This window comes from Amblyraja radiata, chromosome 26 (assembly GCF_010909765.2).
Source record: "Amblyraja radiata isolate CabotCenter1 chromosome 26, sAmbRad1.1.pri, whole genome shotgun sequence".
NCBI classification, from domain to species: Eukaryota; Metazoa; Chordata; class Chondrichthyes; order Rajiformes; family Rajidae; genus Amblyraja; species Amblyraja radiata.
Window position 1 is genome coordinate 7,635,896 of NC_045981.1, and position 18,264 is coordinate 7,654,159.

Consider the following 18,264-nt stretch of genomic DNA (forward strand, 5'->3'; position numbering starts at 1 on the left):
ATTTCATGATGCAGAGTCCTTATTTACGCTCATTTAACCTCAAAAGACTAATCTGCAAATAACTGCATTTATCAGCTATGTTCAGGTTATATGTTCGTCTCCATTGTAAGAACCACATCCTCTGAAATAACCTCTCCCAGTCGTTAACCATTTTAACTCCTCTTCCCTTTTCCACACCAACCGTTCTGTCCTGGGCCTCCTCCACTGGCAGAGTAAAGCCACTCACAAAAGGCATAGCACCTCATATTCCACCTGGGTAGTTTACAACCTAACGATAAGAACAAATAATTCTCCAATTTTAGGTAACTAACCAACATACAACCCCTCTCCCCCCTTTTTCACCTTTCTCTGCCCTGTGCCCCACCTGGACTTGCACCCATTTCTCCCCTTCCCCCTCCCCCGGTACCTAGATTATTTAATCTAGCTACACAATATCCTTCTCTCACACTTTGTCTTTTCATCTCCGGCTTTTTTCCAACCATCTGGCTATCAACCCCCACACCTGTATGTACCTATCATTCACCAGGCTTTGCTCCCCCACCCCCAGCAATCAGTCTGAAGGGTCCTGACGCGAAATGTCATCAAAACATGTTCTCCACAGATGCTGCCTGACCCGCTGATTTAGAGTCAGAGTGATAGTGTGGAAACAGGCCCTTCGGCCCAACTTGTCCACACTAGCCAACATGTCCCAGCTACAATAGTTCCACCTGCCTGCGCTTGGTCCATATACCTTCAAACCTGTCCTATCTATGTACCTGCTAATTGTTTCTTAAATGGTGGGATTGTCCCTGCCTCAACTATCTCCTCTGGCAGTTTGTTTCATAACCTGCGGTCATGGTGACGCAGTGGTAGAGTTGCTGCCTTACAGCGAATGCAGCGCCGGAGATCCGGGTTCGATCCTGACTACGGGTGCTGTCTGTACAGAGTTTGTATGTTCTCCTGTGTGGGTTTTCTCCGAGATCTTTGGTTTCCTCCCACACTCCAAAGACGTACAGGTTTGTAGGTTAATTGGCTTGGTAAATGTAAAAATTGTCCCTAGTGGGTATAGGATAGTGTTAATGTGCGGGTATCGCTGGTCGGCGCGGACCCGGTGGGCCGAAGGGCCTGTTTCCATGCTGTATCTCTAAAACTAAAAAAAATAAAATTAAACCCAACAACCCTTTGTATGAAAAAGTTACCCCTTCGATTCCTATTAAATCTTTTCCCCTGCACCTTAAACCTGTGTCTTCTGGTCCTCACCTTCTCTGGGCAAGAGACTCTGCATCTACCTGATCTATCCCTCTCATGATTTTATGCATGTTAGGCTTGAGTTATGATTTCTTGTAATATTATTAGAACATAGCATGTCGAACAGTTACTACTAAAACCGCTTTTCAATAACCCAAATATTAGTTGAGTATTGTTTAGGGGGTACACCAAAGGAACCAGGACCTTCGACCCACCGATTCCATGCTGACCATCGAGCACCCGTTTACACCAGTTCTGTGTCCTCTCACTTTCTCACCACACCCTACACGCTGGCGGCAATTTACAAAGGAACAATTAACCTACAATCCCTTGGAATTTGACCAACACTTGGAAGAACTTTCTGCATGCTGAAGTTCGGCACAGTGAGAAGTAAACTTTACCAGACATGTGAACAGTCTAGACATATGCAACAGCACCCAACATAAATTCAGATCCTAGTCAACGGGTAAACAAAAGTGGATCCAGCACACTTGGTCACTGCAGTTTTTTGACAGACATTGAGACAGGTCAAACGAAAAAATTAAAATAAAGTTTGTAAACAGAAAAGTAAATCAAAGGCAAGTGCAATGGATGCTTAGAATATGAAATTAAAATGGACAAGTGTATTCCTTAGTTTTCAGCTAAGGTGCATTGCCCACCAAATTCTGTTCCACTCTTCGCCCACACCCAGTTTCAACTTTGGAAAACACCGATAAATTTTCCCCCTCTCCATCGGTGCCGGGAACAGCTCCAGTACATGGAGCACATGGTCCGACAGGGCTGAAGATTTTGATTAATGCCACAAAAATGATGGTGCCAGCAAGTGTATATGAAAATTGAATTTCCCTGTGCATTTGCATATGTGACATAAAGCATCATTGAACCACTGACACTCAGGCACTTTTAACCTAAATGCCTGCAAAAATATGAATATTCTTTTAAATACTAATATATCTCATCCAATAAGATACAACAGGCAGGCAAACTAGGATTCTTGAAGGTAAAATAAGCTGAAAATATTGAAAGTTGGAAAGCTGGTTATAAGTTTTATGAGAATAAATGGCAAATGATACAGCGCATGTAGCAGCAGTAGCAGCTCAGGATAAGTTGTCGATCTGCAGCTGGTCCCTTTCTCACTCGTGTAAAGCAGGTTTCTCAGCTTAGATTGCGGGTATTTGGAACTTACCAGTCATTACACAAGGTTATGCGTTTCATTTCCTGATTGCAATTATACCCAACTATAAACAGCCAGCCTTCCGAGATGGTGAATGGAAGCTGATGGGGAAAGTCGCAGCTGTGAACATGAACTCGCCTCCCACACAGCCAGAAAGTGCCCTAAAGCTCCATGATCGGCTCGGGAAGTGGTCCACGGCACACGGAAGCGGAGGGCCGGTTGCAGGAGGCGACGGGCAGCACGTTTGTGCAGGTTTTCTGCAGAGACCACTCCCTCCGCAACTCCATGGTTCACTCGTCCCTTCCCACCAAAACCACCCAGATACCCTCCCCGCAACCGCAGGAGATGTCACACCTGTCCCTACACCTTCCCCCTCGCATCCATTCAAAGACCTCAGTATGTGAGACCTCCTCTAATCTCTTCACCTGCATTCGGTGGCCTCCTTCACATTAGCGGGACCAAGTGCAGACTCGGCGACCATTTTGCCAAACACTTGCAGCAAGGGCTGCTGGATCTCCCAGTTGCTAAACAAATTAGCATGAGATGGGTCTCGACCCGCAATGTCACCCATTCCTTCTCTCCAGAGATGCTGCCTGTTACTCTGAGTTACTCCAGCATTTTGCGTCTATCTTCGATTTAAACCAGCATCTGCAGTTCTTTCCTACACAAATTAGCATGAGACATTTACTAGACTAAAGACATTTACCTAATGCCTTTTATAGGCTAAAGAGTGTACAATTTAAATAATGCAAATTCAACATCTGTGGGGCAAAGCAAACCATTTACTTTACATAGCGGCCCAAAGATAGTCTCACATAAGAACGGAAGCAATAATGCAGTTTAAACTGCCTAACCGAATTGAACATATAATTGGAGGTGAAATTTGGAGCTATAGTGGAATCTTTTGTTCCTTACTCGAAGTACACTCTGGAGTTTAGAAGGATGAGAGGGTATCTCATTGAAACATATAAGATTGTTAAGGGTTTGGACACGCTAGAGTCAGGAAACATGTTCCAGATGTTGGGCGAGTCCAGAACTAGGGGCCGCAGTTTAAGAATAATGAGTAAACCATTTAGAACGGAGACGAGGAAACACTTTTTCTCACAGAGAGTGGTGAGTCTGTGGAATTCTCTGCCTCAGAGGGCGGTGGAGGTGGGTTCTCTGGATGCTTTCAAGAGAGAGCTAGATAGGACTCTTAAAAATAGCGGCGTCAGGGGATATGGGGAGAAGGCAGGAACGGGGTACTGTTTGGGGATGATCAGCCATGATCACATTGAATGGCGGTGCTGACTCGATGGGGCCGATTGGCCTACTCCTGCACCTATTGTCTATTGTTTCTTTTGGCAGTACATTTAATTAAGCATTCACAAATGTAATGCAATGTCTCCCATTCCACCCTATCCCAGGAGAATTATTCAGACTAAGAGGCAAATAGACTGACTACATGTACGAAACAATGATATATGAAATGCAGGAGACAACATACTATAGAAAAGGAACTGGCTTTAGAGTAACATAGTGCTGAACATTGATAGACACAAAGTGCTGCAGTAACTCAGCTGGTCAGGCAGTATCCCTGGAGAACATGGATAGGTGATGTTTTAAACTGCACAATTCAGCTATGAAAAAATATCACCTATCCATGTTGCCCAGGGATCCTGCCTGACCCGCAGCCTTACTCCATCGGAAAGGGTGTCCCCACACGGAAACATAGAAGTGCTCTGTATTCTAAATAACTCGCCACTAAACACGATTCCTAGTCATGACAACAAGTTGCATCGGCATCAGAATTATCTGGGAAATTAAATATTTATCAAAAGATTGCATTCCAAGTTGAGTCAGTACAATTCAGTTTGGTGTGTGCTGAATTGACCTAAAAAATGTAAACTTAACACCAAGGCTATTCATAAAATCATATCAACATCTTCAAAGGCTCAATCTAAATAGGACAAGCTTATTGAAACCGTGGCCTCACAAGAAATCCCACTGAAAACATCCTAAGGTGCTTCTGGGGAGCAGCATCGAAAGCTGCCACTTGCCTTCTAGGGGATACTGGATAGGTAAGCACAAGCTTGATCAAAAAGGAAGGTTTTAAGGTGACTCTTCGGTTTCTGGCGAAACAAATAGATTCCTGAGAGACAAAATATTCAAAATCTTACTTTATGGAGTATGAGAGTGGTCTACATTGAAATATGTAGATAGAGGTTACATGGTGACAAGGCACTTGGTAGTAAATCTGTATTCTCTATGCAAGGAAATCATTCTTGCAGAAATAACAAGCGCATATCTAAAGTGTCATTGAAGCACTTTAAAAAAGTAATTATTTGTTTAAATAAAGACATGTTGCCACAAAACAGCAACGTGACAATGACCAGGTATATAAATATTGGCAAAATATTGAAGAGTGTGTCCAAAAACGTTGCACTACAAGAAAGTTAGCAGAATCATGCCAAACAAACCCTTCAACTGCTTATTATGATGCAATTCGGTGCAGTATGTGAAATTTCATCTATTAAAAGTGATCACATGGAGTCTGTGCTAACCAATATAAAAAGAGCCGAGGTTTTAAATTTAAAATCCATCTGCACCCCCCACTGACAAATCTCGTCCTCCAAAATTATTTCAAGTTACTTCAAAAAGGCTCATCATATTTCACACATACAGTAATTCAAGAACGAAGGACAGAATTAATAGAGACACAAGGAACTGCAGATGCTAGAATCTTAAGCAAAAAATAAATTGCTGGAGGAACTCAGCACCTCAGGAAGCATCTGTGGAGGGAAACGAAAGGGGGCCATTTTGCGTTGGTGGTAACGTGATGACAATGTAATGACCAGAGCACCCGGGGAAATGCTTGAAAGATCCAGTGTTGAAAGATTGGATGCTGTTGATGCTCAAAGTGACTTGGTGTACTTGTACACAAGTTACTGACGGGCAGCTTACAGGTGCAGCAAGTACTTAAGAGAGCCATGTTGTGCAAGGTTTGATTACAGGATTAAGGATGTCTCACAGTAATTATATAGGGCCTCTGTGAAAATGCCACACAACTCCTCGGTACAGTTTTGGTCTCCTTATATAAAAGATACACTTGCTCACGAGAGAGCGCAGCAAAGATTCACTGCACTGGCCTGGGTTTGCCACACAAGGAGAGATTGAGTAGACTACGACCTCTGTTCTTTGACGTTTTCGAAAATGAGTGGAAATCTCCTAAGAACAGCAATTCAAGCTGGAAGCAAGGAAGATGTTTCCCCAGAGTGAGGTTCCAGGGGAAAATAAGGGACAGGCTGTTTAGGATTGTGATGTGGAGAAGTCTCTTCAGAGGGTTTCTCTACTGGGACAGCTGTGTGGGCACATTTATCACATTTACAGTGTTCATTCCAAACAGTGAACAATAAACATGGACATAAAAGGAATCACGAGTTACGAGGATAGTGCTGGAAAATGGCAGTGGTCGAAGATCAACCATGAAGTTGATGAATAGCAAAAAAAAACTGTTATTATTACTGCTCCTTATGTTAACTCAGTTGGAGGCACTCTTGTTTGACTGAGAAGGTTGCAATTCCCAAACTAGCACAAAATCCAGACTGACTATTATGTAAAATCTTCACAGAACTGGCCACAGCACAGTAATGTCTGGAAAATTGTAACCAGGTGTGACGCTGAACATCACAGATTACCGCCCAGATCCCAGACTTGTGAAAATTAATACATCAGCTGGGGCGTCTTTACAGGTAGCTTTAGCATCCCATTACGATTGGAAGGAAGCAAACAAAGTTTCAAAAAGTCCAGGAAGGTCCAAAGATCGGTTGAGTGCAAGATCAGGCTTGACTGTGAAGCATGTTCAACTTTCAAGCCATGAAATGAGTAACCAGTTTGAAGTGATTTGCCAGGGACAGCAAGATTGTACAAGCTCAACGCTAACACCACTGGGGAAAGGCAGGAGTGGGGGGTTAGTAGGAAACTGAAGAAAAACTTGCATTTAAGATTATAGGAACAATTTCAGTCGAAGAACATGATGTTTTAGTTTAAGAAGGAACTGCAGATGCTGGATCGAAAGTAGACTTTAACCAGCATCTGCAGTTATTCTCTATACATTCTCTTTATCATGTATGTGCACACTGTGGATGGCTCAATTGTAATCATGTATAGTCTTTCCACTGACTGGTTATCATGCAATAAAAGCATTTCACTGTACCTCGGTACGTGTGAATATAAATTATACTAACTAAAATATCATAAGTAGACAAAAAATGCTGGAGAAACTCAGCTGGGCGAGTCAGCATCTATGGAGAAAAGTAGTAGACGACGTTTCGGATCGAGACCCTTCTGAAGAATGCTGGAGAAGGGTCTCAACCAAGAGTCTGAAGAAGGATTTCGGCCCGAAACGTTGCCTATTTCCTTCTACTCTCAACCCGAAACGTCACCTACCCCTTTTCTCCATAGATGCTGCCTCACCCGCTGAGTTTCTCCAGCATCGGGCCGAAATCCTTCTTCAGACTCTTGGTTGAGACCCTTCTCCAGCATTCTTCAGAAGGGTCTCGATCCGAAACGTCGTCTACTACTTTTCTCCATAGATGCTGACTCGCCCAGCTGAGTTTCTCCAGCATTTTTTGTCTACTTATTGTCTACTTATGATATTTTAGTTAGTATAATTTATATTCACACGTACCGAGGTACAGTGAAATGCTTTTATTGCATGATAACCAGTCAGTGGAAAGACTATACATGATTACAATTGAGCCATCCACAGTGTGCACATACATGATAAAGAGAATGTGTAGAGAATAACTGCAGATGCTGGTTTAAACCAAAGACAGACATAAAAGGCTGGAGTAACTCAGCGGGTCAGGCAGCATCTCTGGAGAAAAGGAATAGGTGATGTTTCGGGTCGAGACCCTTCAGAGAAAGACTTTGTCTGAAGAGTCTCGACCCAAAATGTCACCTTTTCCTTTTCCCCAGAGCTGCTGCCTGACCTGCCGAAGTTACTCCTGCCTTTTGTATCTGTCTCCATGGTAAAGGGAATAATGCTTAGTGCAAGATAAAGTCCAATAAAATCCGATTGAAGATAATCCGAAGGTTTCCAGTGAGATAGATATTATTGTGCGGACAAGATAAATGTGTGAACAAAGTGTTGGAATGGTCAGACTCATCATGCAACGGTGAAAGCAACAGGTGTCCTAAACTTTCTGAGGCGCAACTTTCATCATTGTTCAACTTCTGTCAAGGAGAAGCTATACTTCACCCTCGTTAGACCTCATTTGGACTACGCAGTTGCAGCATGGGACCCATACGCAAACAAAAACATTTCTTCGATCGAACGTGTCCAAAGACAGGCAGCTCGATTTGTTACTAACACCTATGAGAGAGAAGCGAGTGTCACCAAACTTCTGAATTCTCTGGGGTGGAACCCTCTCCAAGACAGACGTGAAACTCACCGTTTGACCTGTTTTTACAAAATGTTAAATGGTCAGCTCGACATAGATTACAAGACCTACACCAAACCCAAACCAATTAGGAGCAGACGAGGGCATTCGATCCAATTTGTGATCCCAGCTACAAAGACCGACGTGTACAGCAATTCGTTCTTCCCCCGCACAATTAAAGCATGGAATAATCTCCACCCAACTATAGTTACCCAACCAGATGCAACTAAATTTAAAGTAGCTCTTTCTTCCCAATAACCCTTTCTGGCTTAAGCCCTCCCTTCACCACCTCCAGTTTAAATTCCATTTGGAATATTTTGGAGGACCAAGAAACCAAGAATCAAGAACCAAGAACCAAGAAAAGCCATGACCTGCAGGACCATACACCAAGAGTTTAAAGGTGGGATTAGGCACTCTTTTCCACCAGCATCAATAACTAAATTACCTACTCTGCTTTATGAATTTTCCAAGTTCCTAAAATCCATTCTGCACGGCTATATCCTGTTTCAGCAGGTGCAGCACTGTTTGGTAAAGAAGTGATGCAAGGTCACATGGAGAAGGCTACACACGGCGCTTTGGAACTCATTCATAAGGCATCGCCCAAGCAGTTGGATGAAGATATGACTTCGGAACAAATTTCAATTATCAACCTTTGCAGAAAGGCCAGCAACCACTCATTAAGCCAACATTTAAGTAGGGGCATTACTACCCGGTTACTTTAAGAACCAGAGGAGACACAAGAAACCAGATGCTGGAATCTTGAGCAAAGGACAAAGTGCTGGAGGAACTTGGCGGGTCAGGCAGCATCTGGGTAGGGAATGGACCAGCGACGTTTCAGTCAGGACCCGACTTCAGTCCGAAAAAGGATCCCGACCCAAAATGTCACCTGTCCATTCATAGTCATAGAGTGATACAGTGTGGAAACAGGCCCTTCAGCCCAACTTGCCCACACCAGCCAACATGTCCCAGCTACACTAGTCCCACCTGCCTGCATTTGGTCCATATCCCTCCAATCTTGTCCTATCTATCCATGTACCTGTCCAACTGCTTCTTAAACGTGGGATAGTCCCAGCCTCAAATACCTCCTCTGGCAGCTTGTTCCATACACTCATTACCCTCTGTGTGAAAAAGTTACCCCTCAGATTCCTATTAAATCTTTTCCCCTTCACTTTAAACCTATGTCCTCTGGTCCTCAATTTGCCTACTCTGGGCAAGAGACTGCGTGCATCTACCCGATCTATTCCTCATGATTTTATACACCTCTATAAGATCATCCCTCATCCTCCTGCGATTTTCATACTCAACCTATCCTTATAACTCAATACCTCTAGTCCTGGCAACATCCTCTTAAATCTTTTCTGTACCCGTTCCTGCTTGACATCTTTCCTATAACATGATGCACAGAACTGAACACAATACTCTAAATGCAGTCTCACCAACATCCTATACAACTGCAACATGACCTCAATAGACAATAGGTGCAGGAGTAGGCCATTCTGCCCATCGAGCCAGCACCGCCATTCAATGTGATCATGGCTGATCATCCCCAATCAGTGCCCCATTCCTGCCTTCTCCCCATATCCCCTGACTCCGCTATTTTTAAGAGCCCTATCTAGCTCTCTCTTGAAAGCATCCAGAGAACCCCGCCTCCACCGTCCTCTGATGCAGAGAATTCCACAGATTCACCACTCTCTGTGAGAAAAAGTGTTTCCTCGTCTCCATTCCCAAATTCTATACTCAATACTCTGACTTATGAAGGCCAATGTACCAAAAGCCTTTTTGACCACCTTATCTACCTGTGACTTGACCATCAAGGAACCATGCATCTGCACTCCTAGAGCCCTCTGCTCTAGAACGCCCCCCAGAGCCCTACCATTCAGTGTGTAGGTCCTGCCCAAGACTTCTCAAAATGCAATAGCTCACATTTCTCCTCATATTTCCCTCCCCAGCTGCTGCCTGATCCACCGAGTTCCCCCAGCACTTTGTGCTTTGTACTATAAGAGCTGTACTGGCTGATGCTGAGCACCAAAGGAAAACAGTATCACAATAGCTAGGATAGTAGACGGAATATATCTTCATTTAATAGTAAGAAAAATATCTCCACCTTTTACGGGAACATGCAAAGGCACACCAATTAAACAGAGAAACCTACTGCATTACATTTTTTCCAAGATTGTTTGTCTTTGTTTCAAAACCTTCAGCTGCTATTTTGTCCATCACCTATGCATTATTTCTCAAGTTCAACCAAAATTTGATCCTGATAAAATAGACCAACTTCCAAGGAATGTCATGTTTGCATCAAGCACAATGAGAGCAATGAGACTTTTGAAAGCTCTCGGTCACATGGTGAGAGATTATCTGTAACAAATGCAAATAAAAAATAATTGAGCGAGCACATTATGATTAAGCAAGCGTTTTGCATAAGTTGCTGTACTTGGCCAAGAGATCCTATACAACACGAGGTAACAAGCACTCACTTCTGGCAAATGTTATGCTTGATCAAGAGTGCGTTTTTTGACAATGAATTCATCAAGTAAATATAATCAGTATACTGTGCCTTCTCTGCCTTTAGCAGAACTGAGTGTGCCCATTCTACCAGTTCACAGACCACAGACTTCCTTTGAAGTATTAATCTGATGCAAAATATTGTCAAATGGCAAATTTTATTTCTGATAAGAAAACTGTATTAACTGTCTTTAATATTACGTTTAAAAAATGAGTAAATGTGGACAAAGACGAGGAGAGGTAAGGCAAATAGTCCCTACTCCACTGTCCATTAAAATCACAATAAACCTTGTCTTCACTTTACTGCCTGCCAGCCTGCCATGGTCCAATCATCCATCTCTCAGCTATGAATACATTCAGTGATGGCCTTGACAGTTCCCTGTAGTAGCAAATTCAATGACTTCCCAAGCCTAGAGGAAGCAAGAAATTCCAACTCATCATAATCTTGGCTGCTTATTCTGCAACCATGCTCCATCAAGGTCACTTCTGAGCTGCTTAAGTCACGTTATCTACGAAACTGGAAAACAGAATGGTACAACAACAGTGAACAGAGAAGGGAGATGACGGGTATACTTCTCCACAGCTAATGCTGCAAACACACTAGTCTGGCAGAATCTGTGAAAGGAGAAAGGGAATTGACAATTGAGGTCAAAGCCCCTGCAGCAGCATTCACAATGAAGACATTTCAGCACAACTTTAAGCACCAGCTGGACAAGCATTTGGGAACCTAGTAGGAGAGTCTAGGACCAGAGGTCATAGCCTCAGAATAAACGGATGTATCTTTGGAGGAGATGAGGAAGATTTCTTTAGTCAGAGGGTGGTGAATCTGGGAAATTCATTGCCACAGACGGATGTGGAAGCCAAGTCAGTGGATATTTTTTCTAAGGAGGAGATTGACAGATTCATGATTAGTACGTGAGTCAGCAATTATGGGGAGAAGACAGCAGAATGGGGTTGCGAGGGAAAGATAGATCAGCCATGATTTAATGGTGGAGCAGACTCAATGGGCTAACTGGCCTAATTCTGCTCCTAGAATTTATGAACTATGACACGAATTAACAAACTGAAAATGTTTTAAAAATATGACAAAGACTAACATAGAAACATAGAAATTAGGTGCAGGAGTAGGCCATTCGGCCCTTCGAGCCTGCACCGCCATTCAATATGATCATGGCTGATCATCCAACTCAGTATCCCGTACCTGCCTTCTCTCCATACCTTCTGATCCCCTTAGCCACAAGGGCCACATCTAACTCCCTCTTAAATATAGCCAATGAACTGGCCTCGACTACCCTCTGTGGCAGAGAGTTCCAGAGACTCACCACTCTCTGTGTGAAAAAAGTTCTTCTCATCTCGGTTTTAAAGGATTTCCCCCTTATCCTTAAGCTGTGACCCCTTGTCCTGGACTTCCCCAACATCGGGAGCAATCTTCCTGCATCTAGCCTGTCCAACCCCTTAAGAATTTTGTAAGTTTCTATAAGATCCCCTCTCAATCTCCTAAATTCTAGAGAGTATAAACCAAGTCTATCCAGTCTTTCTTCATAAGACAGTCCTGACATCCCAGGAATCAGTCTGGTGAACCTTCTCTGCACTCCCTCTATGGCAATAATGTCCTTCCTCAGATTTGGAGACCAAAACTGTACGCAATACTCCAGGTGTGGTCTCACCAAGACCCTGTACAACTGCAGTAGAACCTCCCTGCTCCTATACTCAAATCCTTTTGCTATGAAAGCTAACATACCATTCGCTTTCTTCACCGCCTGCTGCACCTGCATGCCCACTTTCAATGACTGGTGTACCATGACACCCAGGTCTCGCTGCATCTCCCCTTTTCCTAGACGGCCACCATTTAGATAATAGTCTGCTTTCCTGTTTTTGCCACCAAAATGGATAACCTCACATTTATCCACATTATACTGCATCTGCCAAACATTTGCCCACTCACCCAGCCTATCCAAGTCCCCTTGCAGTCTCCTAGCATCCGCCTCACAGCTAACACTGCCCCCCAGCTTAGTGTCATCCGCAAACTTGGAGATATTGCCTTCAATTCCCTCATCCAGATCATTAATATATATTGTAAATAGCTGGGGTCCCAGCACTGAGCCTTGCGGTACCCCACTAGTCACTGCCTGCCATTGTGAAAAGGACCCGTTTACTCCTACTCTTTGCTTCCTGTTTGCCAGCCAGTTCTCTATCCACATCAATACTGAACCCCCAATGCCGTGTGCTTTAAGTTTGTAAACTAATCTCTTATGTGGGACCTTGTCGAAAGCCTTCTGGAAGTCCAGATACACCACATCCACTGGTTCTCCCCTATCCACGCTACTAGTTACATCCTCGAAACCATGCAACAGGAATGTTTTCTATTTCCACTGTACTGCCAAACCTACAAAGGCCCACAAACAGACTGGTAGTGCAATCAGCAAATTAAATATTAAGCAACTATGGTTCCATGAGAGTCTAGCTGATGAGGGTGACTGTGTCTCAATAGCTGCAGCACAGATGCAAAAACATCACTGCTAACATTAAAAACGTAAAACAAGTCTTAAGTTCAGATACAGATCAGAATAGTTTATTGCCATATAGACCAGGGTGCAATGAAATCCATAATTCCCATGAAGCTCACAGAGATATCTGTATACACACAGTAATGATAAATAGACAATAGGTGCACGAGTAGGCCAATCGGCCCTTCGAGCCAGCACCGCCATTCAATGTGATCATGGCTGATTATCCCCAATCAGTACCCCGTTCCTGCCTTCTCCTCATATCCCCTGACTCTACTATCTTTAAGAGCCCTATCTAGCTCTCTCTTGAAAGTATCCAGAGAAACCGCCTCCACCGCCTTCTGATGCAGAGAATTCCACAGACTCACAACTCTGTGTGAAAAAGTGTTTCCTCATCTCTATTCTAAATAGCTTACCCCTTGTTCTTAAACACAACAATAAATTTAAAAAACGAGTGCAAAACGGTGCAAGATTGTACAGCAATTAGCACACTAAAGCCATTAAAGTACAATAACAGAATAGGCAAATGAGGTAGAGTTAGGGGTAAGAATACATGGCAGGAGCTCTGGGTATGGAGTGTGAAAGATGTTGGTTCAGGAGGGATCGCAGTGAAGAAGGTGTTCTCGTCTGGAAGGTGTCTTGAGTGTTCAAGATCCTGGGTCTTCTCTCAGAAGGTGGAAGGGAAAAAGGGAATGGCCATGGTGACAGGCATCCTTGATGATGGTTCCAGTCAGTCTTCCCGATGCAATGCATTGTGAAGATGGACTGGATGGAAGGAAGTGACGAGCCTGTCATGGACTAGACTGTGTTCACCACTCTCACTCAGCACGTTCAGGCAGTCAAAAGCAGAGCAGTTACCATACCAGGGTAAGATGCGTCCCATCTGAATACTTTCTACAGCACATCTGTAGAAGTTTGAGAGAATCCTCGTGGACATGCTGAATGTACGCTGATGCGCTTCCTTGATCACTGCATCAGTGTGAAGCACTAGGTTAGGTTGCTGATGATATGGATGCCTGGAGAAGCTCCCTTGATGAATATAGACACAAAATGCTGCCGTGGGTCAGGCAGCATCTCTGGGGAAAAGGAAGAGGTGATGTTTCGGGTCGAAACCCTTCTTCAGGAGACTCAAGCAGTGTGAGCTGCGAGGAGGATGCTGAGGCTGCAGGGTGACTTGGATAGGTTGGGTGAGTGGGTAGATGCATGGCAGATGCAGTATAATGTGGATAAATGTGAGGTTATCCACTTTGGGGGCAAGAACAGGAAGGCAGATTATTATCTGAATGGTGTCAGATTAGTAGAAGGGGAGGTGCAATGAGACCTGGGTGTGCTTGTACATTGGCAGTGAAGAAAGCCAATGGCAACGGCTTCATTGCGAGAGGATTTGAGTTTAGGGGCAAGGATTATTGTTATTGATGGAGTGTAGCTAGGTTCACCAGGTTAATTCCTGGGATGGTGGGACTGACATATGATGAAAGACTGGGCTTGTATTCGCTGGAATTTAGAAGGATGAGAGGGAATCTTATAGAAACATATAAAATTCTTAGAGGATTGGACAGGCTAGATGCAGGAAAAATGTTCCCGATTTTGGGGGAGTCCAGAACCAGGGGTCACAGTTTAACAATAAGGGGTAGGCCATTTAGGACTAAGACGAGGAAAATCTTTTTCACCCAGAGAGTTGTGAATCTGTGGAATTCTCTGCCACAGATGGCAGTGGAGGCCAATTCATTGGATGTTTTCAAGAGAGAGTTAGATTTACCTCTTAGGGTAAGGGAATCAAGGGATATGGGGAAAAGCCAGAACAGGGTACTGCTTTTGGATGATCAGCCATGATCATATGGAATGGCGGTGCTGGTTCGAAGGGCTGAATGGCCTACTCCTGTACCTATTTTCTATGTTTCTTCTCCCGTTGATGAAGATGATTGTGTTCACCTCTCGCTTCCTTAGGTTAACAACCAACTATTTCATCTTACTTACGTTAGGGGGTTGATTGCTGTCCTGATACCATGATCTGGATTCTCAGCCTCCTTCCCGTATGTTGTCTCATTGTTGTGGTTGATCGGGTTGACAACAGTGGTAATATTGGCAAACCTACGGATCGAGTTGGCATTGTAGTTGGCCACTGTCATGGGCGGCATTGTCTTGGGGTGGTACGTAGACGCTGACAAGATAGTAGAGGTGAATTCCCTCATTAAAAAGATTCCCAATTAAAAAGATGGCTGTGGCTATTCAGTCACCAGTGGGCCAAAGCTCTTTCAAAGCTCGCCCGAAGCACCAAGGGGAAAAACTAAGCATTTGGGTTCTGAATACCAACCTTGCACATCTCTCGGCATTCAATGAGCAGCACCCAAGTGTTGCCTTCTCAAAAGAGTATTATGGAAACAAATGGACAAACCTTCCACCTTGAGATGGAAATGCAATGCTCACAGAATATACCGTCTGCATGGGAATGAAACCACAAGTTGCTCTTCAAATGTGCCTTTTTACCTCTTACCACACCTGCACATTTACTTTCATCACTTCACCATAACCTCTGATAGTTTACACTCCCACACAGCTTTGCATCACCTCTAACTGGGAATTGAATTCCCTCATCATTAATATATTGCAAGTAACTGGGGTTCCAGCACTCATTCCTGTGGTATCCAACCAGTCAAAGCCTCCCACCCGGTAAATAGCCTGCTTCGACCGATTCCCTTTGCAGTTGACAGCCAGCCCACTATCTGTGTCACTGCCTTACCTCCAATCCTTGGGACTTTCATCTAGAGCACCAGTCACTTATGTGAGACTTTACTGAAAGCCTCTGGAAGTCCAAATACACCACACCAACTAGTTCTCCCTCATTTATACATCCTCAAAAGAAATCCAGGACATTCAAGCATGATGTCCCTTTCAGAAATTCATTTTCACTTTACCAATTCTAAACCAATCTTCCAACTGCTCTGCTAATACATCTTTTATAACAGACTCTAATATTTTATGAAGAAGGATCTCGACCCGAAACGTCACCCATTCCTTCTCTCCAGGGATGCTGCCTGTCCCGCTGAGTTACTCCAGCTTTGTGTCTATCTTCTAGTATTTTCCCCACTGCTAATGTCAGGCTCCCCATTATAAATTCCCTCAATTTTCAATTTAAAGAAACCACATTAGTTTTCACGAATCTTTTTTACTTTGTGTATCTGTGGAAGTTTTTATAGTGAGCTAGCCTACTGTCCGATTCATCTCTACCCCATTGCAGACATTGGACTTTTGTCACTGGAACTGTTGCATTACAACACTAAGAACTGTATTCTGCACTCTGTATCTTAGTCTTTGTTCTACCTATTGTATTTGAGTTTGGCTTGATTGTATTTATGTATAGTATTATCTGATTTGATTGGACAGCATGCAAAACAAAGCTTTTCACAATACCTCGGTACACATGACAATAATAAACCTAAACCTAAACCCAGTGAATTTGAATTTTCTCTGCAAGTTTACCCTCTTTTAACTTTCTTAATCAATCCTTTTGGCCTCCTTTACTGAATTCTACTTTGTTGCATCATACACATCAAGCGAATTAAGACTGACTGATAGAACAGTACAGCATCAGAACAGGCCCTTCACACCACAATGTCTGTGCTGAGCATAATGCAAATATAAACTAATCTCCTCTGCCTGCACGTGATCCATATCCCTCCATTTCTTGCATATTCATATGCTTATCCAAAAGCCTCAAACGCCACTATGGTTGTTCCACCAGCATGCCTGGCAATGCATTCCAGGCACTCACCACACTCTGTACAAATGCATATCCCCTTTAAACATTACCCGTCACCTTAAAGCTATGCCTCTTGTCATTGACATTTCCATCCTGGATAAAAGGCTCAGATTGTCTACCCTATCTATGCCTCCCATAATTTTATGCCTATCAGATTTCCTCTCAACCCCCAACATTCCTGAAGAAACATTTCAAGTTTGTCCAACGTCTCCTTATAGCAAATTCAGGCAGTATTCCGATTTAAAAAAGACACAAAGTGCTGGAGTAACTCAGCGGGTCAGGCAGCATCTCTGGACAATATGGATACTTATTGTTTCTGGATGGGAACTTTGTTTAGACTGAAGGGTCAGAAGAAGGATCTGGAAACATCACCTATCTGAAAACGTCATTTGTCTACGTTCTCCACAAATGCTGCCTGACCCACTGAGTTACTAGGGTGGTCCGGAGGCACAGTGGTAGTAGTTGCTGCCTTACAGCACCAGAAACGCAGGTTCGATCCTGACGACAGGTGCTGTTTGTACGAAGTTTGTAAGTTCTCCCTGTGACCTGCCTGGGTTTTCTCCGGATGCTCTGGTTTCCTCCCACACTCCAAAGGCTTACAAGTTTGTGGGCAAATTGACCTGGTAATATTGTAAATTGTGTAGTGTGTGTAGGATAGTGTTAGTGTGCAGGGATCGCTGGTCGGCACGGACACAGTGAGCCGAAGGGCTGCATCTCTCAAACTAAAACTAAACTCCAGCACTTTGTGACTTTTTTTGTAAGCCAGCATCTGCAGTTCCTTGTGTCAGCATCCCGGTAAACCTTTACGCCACCCTTTCCAAAGCCTGTAACGGGACGAACAGAATTGCACACAATACTCTAGATGAATTAAAGAAAATAACTCAAATGCGGACACAGTCTGTCACCCTGCCACAGAGGACATCAAAGATAGACACAAAAATGCTGGAGTAGCTCAGCGGGTCAGGCAGCATCTCTGGAGAAAGGGAATAGGTGACGTTTCGGGTTGAGACCCTTCTTCAGAGAAGAAAGCCACCTATTCCTTCTCTCCAGAGATGCTGCCTGACCCGCCGATTTACTCCAGTATTTTGTGTCCATCTTCGGTTTAAACCAGCAGAGCCAACAACCTGGCTGCTCAACACCCGGCTTGAGATCTAACTATTCCTTTGGTTTATTTATGTTTCATTCGCAAGAAGAAGATGCACAGTACCTCTCTACACACACTTATCTCACCCGACTGACAACTGCCTTTCGCAGAAATCCTAAGCGTTATCCGGCTGATGGAGGCCAGGGCGAGTCTTTTTTTTTAAATATTTTTTTTCTCTCAGACTTTCCCCTTGCAGCCAGGCTGAGTGCAGGAGACGGCCCACGGCCAGCCCGTCGTCCTCGCCATCACCACCACCACCGGGCCTAGTGGATGCTCGTCCCGCAGCCGCCGGCGGCATCAACCGCCCAGAGCCCCTCGCCCTCCGCGCCGCCCTCACACTCACCTTCCCCGCCGCCAACAACAACAACAACAATAACATGAGGAGGCGGGTGGGCGGCAGCAGCGAGTCTCTGGTAGCCCGTGAACCGGACATAGCCGAGCCGAGCCGCGCCGCGACTGCTGGCGGCTCTGCCGACACCCGCCGTCACTCGGCGGCCCGGGTCCGCCAGGCGGGGAGGGGGAGG

At 44.2% G+C, this 18,264-nt stretch overlaps 1 protein-coding gene across 1 annotated transcript in view; it reads right to left on the reverse strand.

Moving 5' to 3' along the window:
* ern1 (endoplasmic reticulum to nucleus signaling 1) overlaps positions 1 to 18,246 on the reverse strand; it is a 59,728-nt gene extending 41,482 nt beyond the window's left edge. Inside the window, exon 1 of the mRNA XM_033044116.1 lies at positions 18,084 to 18,246. Within this exon, the coding sequence (XP_032900007.1) occupies positions 18,084 to 18,173 (90 nt within the window). The 5' untranslated portion in view covers positions 18,174 to 18,246. The remainder of the gene's footprint in view (positions 1 to 18,083) is intronic.
* Positions 18,247 to 18,264: the final 18 nt, after the last annotated feature.